The 9,979-nt window shown below is 35.5% G+C and overlaps 1 protein-coding gene across 1 annotated transcript in view; it reads right to left on the reverse strand.

Annotated features, from left to right (window-relative positions):
- Positions 1–9,726, reverse strand: part of LOC130229009 (glutathione hydrolase 1 proenzyme-like) — a 40,123-nt gene extending 30,397 nt beyond the window's left edge. Inside the window, exons 1-8 of the mRNA XM_056457981.1 lie at positions 9,716–9,726; positions 9,504–9,647; positions 8,631–8,761; positions 1,607–1,696; positions 945–1,134; positions 376–536; positions 125–277; positions 32–54 (exon numbers count right to left, since the gene is read on the reverse strand). Coding sequence (XP_056313956.1) covers positions 32–54; positions 125–277; positions 376–536; positions 945–1,134; positions 1,607–1,696; positions 8,631–8,761; positions 9,504–9,647; positions 9,716–9,726 — 903 coding nt within the window. The remainder of the gene's footprint in view (positions 1–31; positions 55–124; positions 278–375; positions 537–944; positions 1,135–1,606; positions 1,697–8,630; positions 8,762–9,503; positions 9,648–9,715) is intronic.
- Positions 9,727–9,979: the final 253 nt, after the last annotated feature.

Genomic DNA, 9,979 nt, shown 5'->3' on the forward strand with positions numbered 1-9,979 from the left:
TTGAGTGCTGTCTCTCACTGTCTTTAGTAACATCTGTGTACTCAATAACACACTCTAAACATACATAAAAATGTGAACTTAAAAAAATAGCAAAGTAAATGTAATTTGCTTCTACCTTTTGTACCGTTGCCCAGGAGTTTCATTATCAGAGCGAGCACAGGTCCACCAAATGGAGCAGTTGGAGCATAGAATGTGTATTTCCCCACTGTAAAGTTCAGTGCATACTCTGTCAACTCTGCCTCATAATCCTCTAGGTCCTTATGTGTGATATTTCCTCCTTTTTCAAGAAACAATCCATCAGCCATAATTGCATACTTTAAACTAATAATGTGAGCAAAATCTCAAATATGTAATAAAATGTATGGATGAAATAACCTGCAGCTCTAATATCATCCACTATGTGCTTAGTCAGGGACCCATTGTAAAATGCATCCGGTCCTTCTTCTGCTATCTTCCTATAGGTGGCAGCTAGTTGGGAAAATCTTATATAGTCATTTTTCTTTGGGAGGTTATAGTCTGCGTCACAAAACACTTCACTGGAAGAAGAGAAATAATGAAAGCAGAAGAAAGATTGTAATAAATGCAGACATAATTTGCATATGATAGTATCAGTGTCAAAAACATATGGCCATATGTAATGTTTAACTGTGGCCAAAATCTTTGCCATTTCTATTCTGCCATACTCTCTAGTTCGCTTGGTACACACACGTTTTTATACACACACACACACACACACGTACAAACATGTACACACACACGCGCACACACATACACACACAGGGTGGCGCAGTGGCACAGTGGGTCGTGCTATCGCCTCACAGCAAGAAGGTCGCTAGTTCGATCCTCAGCTAGGTCAATTGGTATGTGTGGAGATTGCATGTTCTCCCTGTGTTTGTTTATATACATATACACACACATATATATATATTTATATTTGTTCTTACCACAATGTTGTATTTTTCAGAAATTTTTTTTTCGTCTCATTGATGGCATTGGCCAGAGCTGCGCCAATCTGAAATCCCTTCCATGCCAGCTCTATACTGGGCTCAAACAGCTCTTTCCATGGCAGTCTCCCGTGCCTGTCATGTGCCATTTTATAACCGCGCAGTTCTCCTGGTACAGCTATTAATAATCCTGACATTCAGGACAAAACGAAGGAGAAGATCGAATCATTCATCATCATACATTGTAAGAAATATTCAGTTTGTTGTTTACTTGGATTATCATCAGGGCCATGTTTTTGTTATTTCTGTGCAGAATTTTTTAAAAAATCTGTGTATTTATCCAGAATGACTGTAGTTTATAATGCAAATTCAATTACATCCACTTGTTTTGTAAATGAGTCATAAACTAATACAATATATCAACAAATTGACAGAAAATATTAGTTTACAAACTGTATTATTAATTAAATCATAAAACATTTGCATCTTAGTTCATAATGTTTTTGAAAGTAATATACAAATTATTACATATATATTTACAGTAAATTAGATGGACTAAAATATTGGCATATTTCTGCATGCACAGATTCTTTTTATAATCAACATGTTCTGTCTGGATTAATGTGCTTATTAAATCTGTAATTATGTATGGTGGTTCATACCTGGATAATCTGTTTGGGGCTTATTGCCAAGCATGTTTGCTGTAGCACTCATTGGGGCAGTCTCTCGAGCATTAATTATCTCCAGCTTTCCTGTGGATGAACGCAATAAACTTTACATTTTCATTTAACACTGTGATGTATTAGATGATTAAATGATAGGTTGCAAGCTTAGTGATCTTTAAGCACTGCTTCATGAGACTTCAAAACTTTTGACTATTCTTTTGATTCAAGGGTTTCTTTTGATTCATTTGTCCATTCATTTTCCTTCGGCTTAGTCTCTATTTCAGAGGTCGCCACAGCAGAATGAACTGCCAACTATCCCTGCATATGTTTTACACAGCTACAACCCAGTACTTGGAAACAACTATTTACACTCATTCACACACACACACACTCATACACTATGGCCAATTTGAAACCCACACCAACATGGGGAGAACATACTGTACAAACTCCACACAGAAATGCCAACTGACCCAGCTGGGATGCGAACCAGCAATGTTCTTGCTGTGAGGCCATGGCTAGCCTACATGACTTCAGTAAATGGGGCTTTGATATGCCATTACTGTAGAAAAGGCTCCAAGGAAAGCTAGAATTTTATTAACAGACTTGCATTCGGAAAACTTAGAGTGCATTTCCCGATGCTTCCAGTAGGAGGTATTATTATGAAGGTAAATCAGTTGCAAAACTCGAGAGCTTGCAAATGTAAATGTGAGCACTTGTGATAATAATATTTGTATGTGTATGTTGAAATGTACACTCACAGCTCTGATGTGAACAGCTGAATCCCTCGATTTGCACACACACACAACAATCCACACACTTGTGTTTTGAATTGGAAGTTGCAGATTAATAGTTGTGTATTTGTAAAATGTCATTCACAAATACAAAATGACAGACACACGTGTGCACGGCAAATTTGATTGCATCTTTGCTCTACAACCACAGGTCGGCACTCACAACCTCTCAGATTCGTCAGTACAACTACAAATCTCCCGCGCTCTGACTTTTGCTACACATCTCCCGCCATCTCTGTAGCAGAACTCATCTGTGCACTTGCAAATGCAGATGCGCGAGCAGCGCGGGGCGGGGGAGGGGCGGGGCAGGTGTAAAGCTGTTTGATTGGCTGATGCCTGACCAATGAACAATGCCAGCAGCCAACAGGACTGAGGTGCAAAAGAATCATTTCCCACGATTATTTTATTATTTAGGGTTTATTTCAATTCTTTTCTGAAGAGATTCTTGTTAAAAATCATTAATCTGCGGAAATGTACATACCAGTAAAAGAGCAGCAAAGCCAGTTTATTGGCTAGAGCCAGCCAATGAGATGGGGCGACACAGGGCAGCTCACGTTGTTGGAGGCCTCGAGCAATCAGAGGGTAAGTTATGATTTTTAATAATCATCTATATGTTCAATACTGTTAGCTAAGCTAAGGACTATGCTAGGTGCTTCTCTAGTTTGTTTTTTATATAAGAAACAGTTATAAGTTATGTAGGAGTTGCTTTCAATCATGTTATATGGTTCTAAAAAAATTCGATTCAACCCACATGAAATAAGAAGTTGTAATAGTATTTATAGTAAATAATATTACATTTTTGAACCATACTAACTATAGTAAACTGTATTATACTGTATATATTGCAGTATCTGCAACTTTGTTAATGAATGCAACAGCACACTAGTATAAACTAGCATGAACTTTAATAAATTGAAGTATACTTCAAAAAATAACATATATATATAGCTTAAATTTGATAAAATTGAAATATAGCTATCTGTTTAAAACTAAACATTCTAATGTCATTTATTATGCAAATATCAAGTTGAAACAAATCTGTTAAGAACACGTATTTATATGTAAAACCTAATACATTTTAAAGCAGTTTCATTTCTTTCTGATTTATACATCTACATGCATTACATCTGATTTAGGTCCACAACTTGCATCCTTCAACATGATATGTGTGTTCAAAGGAAGAGCAACTAGGTGAGGGAGACAGTGTCCATCGCTCGGCTGAGGGTCCACTTTGAGCATCTCATCTGCAGGGTTAAGCAACATAAGCTGAACAGTCATCATCTCTCTCTATTACAGCGAGCATCAACCAGCTTTACACAATGGCTTGCATTCTGACCATTAGTAAAGGCTTGAGCAAAGGATTAAAGAGGAGATAACATTTGATGGGTAATGATGAAGTTGGATTTACCACCTCCATCTCATTATGAACAAGGAAAAACCCTGAAATATTTAAATACAAGTAACTAGACGTTTGCACTGAAAATTTTATTTGACAAATTAATGTTAAACATTTCCCTTACAGCACAGGTGTCAAACTCAGTTCCTGGAGGGCTGCAGCTATACAAAGTTTAGTTCTAACCCTAATTAAACACACCTGATCAAACTAATTGAGTCCTTCAGGTTTGTTTGAAACTTTCACTTAAGTGTGTAGAAGCAGGGTTGAAACTAAAAACATGCAGGGTTACGGCCCTCCAGGAAGTGAGTTTGACACCCCTGCCTTACAGTAAAGTGTAAAAATACTACAATAAACAATTATCAAAATAAAAGTTGTGTGTGTGTGTGGGTAAGTGTGTGTTTTGTTCAAATCTGTAGTCATCTTGGCAGGTAAAAAGAGAAAATAAATGGTCGGCTTCCTCTTAAATGATCTGAATCATTTTGAAGTGTTTGTAGATGAGCTAGATCATCATGTCATCTTTAGCATAAATAACATCCTATTCAAGCTATGCACCTTCTCTGAGTTAGTCATCGACTTGAAACATCTCTCCTGTCACTCCATCCTTACAGGAAACTGAAAATAACCTATAGTTAGTAACGTTCATAATTAAAAAAGTGATATAAAGGACACACTACACAAACATGTAAATAGATAGATGGATAGACAGATATGATGCAGGTTATTATAACAAAAACCGGTATGATCTGTGAGAAACTGAAACGCCTAGTGTTATTTTTAATTGCTATTAATGTGTGTGAGTGTGTGTGTTCGTGTGTGTGTGTGTGTGTGTGTGTGTGTGTGTGTGTGTGTGTGTGTGTGTGTGTGTGTGTGTGTGTGTGTGTGTGAATATACTTCAATTTATTAAAGTTCATGCTAGTTTATACTAGTGTGCTGTTGCATTCATTAACAAAGTTGCAGATACTGCAATATATACAGTATAATACAGTTTACTATAGTTAGTATGGTTCAAAAATGTAATATTATTTACTATAAATACTATTACAACTTCTTATTTCATGTGGGTTGAATCGAATTTTTTTAGAACCATATAACATGATTGAAAGCAACTCCTACATAACTCATAACTGTTTCTTATATAAAAAACAAACTAGAGAAGCACCTAGCACAGTCCTTAGCTTAGCTAACAGTATTGAACATATAGATGATTATTAAAAATCATAACTTACCCTCTGATTGCTCGAGGCCTCCAACAACGTGAGCTGCCCTGTGTCGCCCCATCTCATTGGCTGGCTCTAGCCAATAAACTGGCTTTGCTGCTCTTTTACTGGTATGTACATTTCCGCAGATTAATGATTTTTAACAAGAATCTCTTCAGAAAAGAATTGAAATAAACCCTAAATAATAAAATAATCGTGGGAAATTATTATTTTGCACCTCAGTCCTGTTGGCTGCTGGCATTGTTCATTGGTCAGGCATCAGCCAATCAAACAGCTTTACACCTGCCCCGCCCCTCCCCCGCCCCGCGCTGCTCGTGCATCTGCATTTGCAAGTGGACAGATGAGTTCTGCTACAGAGATGGCGGGAGATGTGTAGCAAAAGTCAGAGCGCGGGAGATTTGTAGTTGTACTGACGAATCTGAGAGGTTGTGAGTGCCGACCTGTGGTTGTAGAGCAAAGATGCAATCAAATTTGCCGTGCACACGTGTGTCTGTCATTTTGTATTTGTGAATGACATTTTACAAATACACAACTATTAATCTGCAACTTCCAATTCAAAACACAAGTGTGTGGATTGTTGTGTGTGTGCAAATCGAGGGATTCAGCTGTTCACATCAGAGCTGTGAGTGTACATTTCAACATACACATACAAATATTATTATCACAAGTGCTCACATTTACATTTGCAAGCTCTCGAGTTTTGCAACTGATTTACCTTCATATATTATAGTTATAGTTTTGTTTTTCTGTTGCTTTCATTATGGATTTGAGTCAGAGATAAAAAAAAGAATTCTGACTTAATAACTCGCAATTCTGACTTAATAACTCGCAATTCTGACTTTATAACTCGCAATTCTGACTTAATAACTCGCAATTCTGACTTTATAACTCGCAATTCTGACTTAATAACTCGCAATTCTGACTTTATAACTCGCAATTCTGACTTAATAACTCGCAGTTCTGACTTTATAACTCGCAATTCTGACTTTATAACTGCCAATTCTGACTTTATAACTGCCAATTCTGACTTTATAACTGGCAATTCTGACTTTATAACTCGCAATTCTGACTTTATAACTCGCAATTCTGACTTCATAACTCAGATTTCTGACTTTATAACTCAGAATTGCTGACTTTATAACTGCCAATTCTGACTTTATAACTGGCAATTCTGACTTTATAACTCGCAATTCTGACTTTACAACTCAGATGTCTGACTTTATAACTCTCAATTCTTACCTAATAACTCGCAATTCTTACTTGATAACTCGCAATTCTGACTTTATAACTCGCAATTCTGACTTAATAACTCGCAATTCTGACTTTATAACTCGCAATTCTGACTTAATAACTCGCAATTCTGACTTAATAACTCGCAGTTCTGACTTTATAACTCGCAGTTCTGACTTTATAACTCGCAATTCTGACTTTATAACTGCCAATTCTGACTTTATAACTGGCAATTCTGACTTTATAACTCGCAATTCTGACTTTATAACTGGCAATTCTGACTTTATAACTCGCAATTCTGACTTTATAACTCGCAATTCTGACTTCATAACTCAGATTTCTGACTTTATAACTCAGAATTGCTGACTTTATAACTGCCAATTCTGACTTTATAACTGGCAATTCTGACTTTATAACTCGCAATTCTGACTTTACAACTCAGATGTCTGACTTTATAACTCTCAATTCTTACCTAATAACTCGCAATTCTTACTTGATAACTCGCAATTCTGACTTTATAACTCGCAATTCTGACTTAATAACTCGCAATTCTGACTTTATAACTCGCAATTCTGACTTTATAACTCGCAATTCTGACCTAATAACTCAGAATTCTGACTTAATAACTCACAATTCTGACTTAATAACTCGCAATTCTGACTTTATAACTCGCAATTCTGACTTAATAACTCGCAATTCTTACTTAATAACTCGCAATTCTGACTTTATAACTCGCAATTCTGACTTAATAACTCGCAATTCTTACTTAATAACTCGCAATTCTGACTTTATAACTCGCAATTCTGACTTTATAACTCACAATTCTGACTTTATAACTCGCAATTCTGACTTTATAACTCACAATTCTGACTTTATAACTCACAATTCTGACTTTATAACTGGCAATTCTGACTTTATAACTCAGATTTCTGACTTAATTTTTTATTTATTTATTTATTTTTTTAAGTTTTTTTTTTCACTTTATTATTATTATTTTTTAAGTTTTTTAATTTGTAATTTTTTATTTATTGTTTAATTTGTATTTTTTTTCACTTAATTTTTATTTTTTTTATTCAGTGGCGGGAATGGGCTTCCATAGAGATCGACGGCTATGCAGCTAAAGTTTAATCCTGTCACTCCTGATGTTCGTTTGGTGTTTTGAGCTTTCCAAGTGTTAGTACATGACCATAAAGTAAGTTTCTCTTTATTTCTGTATGTTTTAACCATGTTGAAGTGTATTAGTATACATTTACATCATTATGGGCATGCCCAGACATGCAATGCCTCATGCTTCATGTCCGATCGTGTGATCATTAAGCTTTATAGAGACAGTTAAATGCTTCATCAGTGCCTATAAATGTTTGAAATATTCAATACTGCATTATTAATCAATATTATTGCATTTGTGGTAAAGTTTGACAAATTGTTTGATTATTAACACACTTGGATTCAGTATATACATATCGCTGCTCTAATGTATGATCATTATTTGTATGATTTATATTATTTAGAGCTTTAATTGTTATTTGGGATCAGCCTGTATGCTTTATTTTACCTAACTAAGCATAGGCTGATTATTTTGTGTACATGTACCTACTCAACTGTACTCATTTATCCTAATGTTCTTTATGTTGTTATTTCTAGACTAATATCAATACACTTTGGCAAGAAGCTCCAGTCTCCTCATTTATTGTGTCCTGACTGACACCCAGGATTGTTTGCTGAACAAAATTAGAACTAGAGCCTAGCAGTTTCCTTTCCTCTCCAACAATTACTGTGCTGGAATTTTTGGACTACTGTATGCAATGCCTCTCTACTTGGAGGCAATCTGTGTAAAATCATAAAATCAATATCTGGGTAAGCTTTATGCTGGTGTAATCTACAGTAAATGCAGTTGATAGTCCTAAAGCCTGTTGTTCTTGTTCTTACAAATATGTGGGGCAGTCAATTTTCAAAATAGTTCAACGTTTGCTGCTGTGTGTATTAATACTGAATGTGTGTCGTTGTTATTACTTGGGGTTAGGGTTAAGAGAAGAGTATATGCTGGTGTTTAACTGCATTGCTTTAATGCATTCCTGCATTGGGCTGCTTCAACAATATTAATAAGCTGTGATGGGTATTTCTTTCCCCAACCGACCAATCTCAACAGACTGGATCACTGGACCAATTTTTATAAAGCATGCCTCAGCGTGCTCCAGAGAAACTATTGATGGCTTTTCTTTAAAAGCATCAACTGAAAACCAACTTTGCACACAGTGAAGCTGTCATATTTTTCTTTAACTCGAGACTTTTATCATATCATATAAAGATAAGCATTAATAGTATGCTCAGTTATTTATTTATTTTAGCTAAAACAAGAATCTATGGTTATGTTTCTCTCATACCTGTTGAGGCATTGTATATGTTGAACACCACTCCACCTCCAATGCCCATACTTTGTGGGTTAACCACACTCACACACAGCAGAGCTGCGATAGCAGCATCCACTGCTGAACCTCCACGCTTCAGGATATCCCTGCAAACACAGAAAGTGAATGAGAACAATTGGGTCTTTAGCACAGATTAGCAATAAGTAGAGGTTGGAAGAATGACAAAAAGCTGATGCAAATTTACATTAACATTTAGTTCATCTTTGTAACACAGAGAGACACACCAGTTGTCCTAAAAATTTAGTGATCAATAAAAAGCTGTCAATTATATTTTTTGTCATTATCCTTGTTTCATAACGTTACATCTGAGCCCAGTGGAAATCAGAAATTGTAACATTTCACTCCTGTTTAAGACTAATCTACGCATTCTTTTTTTTATTTCTGCTGCAAAGATAATGTGTGTCATAATGTGTCTTAATAGCCGTTTGGACACTTGTACTGTAACTAGTTTGAAGCTCGTTTTTGAACACAATGATTGAAATACATCTTGAAGATATAGACAGAAATGTAAAAATGTTTCAAGTTACAAATCACAGTTGACATCATAAAAAACTAAATATTTTAAACAATCTAAAAGTGAACAATTTAAAACACACACAATATATATATATATATATATATATATATATTAAAATTTAGTCATGTATTTTCTTAATTGAACTAGCAGACAGAAGGAGGTGCTGCAGCAATCTCAGCCCCCAGTTACTATCCACCTCTGATTATGAGAAATAAGTTAGGAAAATTAGCATCAAGGCCAGACACCCATACATAATGATCCCATACAGCACATGTTGAAAACATTAATGTAGCGGCTCTTTATAATCATACCTTCCAATATCTGAGCAAGTTTCTGCATCTGTTGCCACTGCTGCGTTACGATAGCAATTATCAGTGCATTTCGGATTCAGACTTCTGATCACTAACAAAAACATAGCAATCACAATCACCAAAGCGGAGCATATACAGGCACACCTGAAGGAAGAACACCAGAGTTTGTGATTATGTTTTTGGTTTGATATGATTTGATATTTATTTATTACTCAAAATACATGTTTCTTGGTATAATTTGATAAATGTCTTATGTTCATGTTATCATGGATGTTGAATACTATATTCAGAACCTCTACGTGTGTTTGTGTACATTCTTCATTACCTGTTTTTCTTCAGTTCAAGGAACCTGTAAAGCAATTATAAAACATCAACAATGTCTCCAGTGTTCTATCAAGCAGGTTCTGTATTACTCCAACTAGCTTTTTTCAGAAATTCATTAACATTGTCTCAAGGTTCTCTTGAGGTTATAAATA

This window comes from Danio aesculapii, chromosome 1 (assembly GCF_903798145.1).
Source record: "Danio aesculapii chromosome 1, fDanAes4.1, whole genome shotgun sequence".
In the NCBI taxonomy this organism is placed as follows: Eukaryota; Metazoa; Chordata; class Actinopteri; order Cypriniformes; family Danionidae; genus Danio; species Danio aesculapii.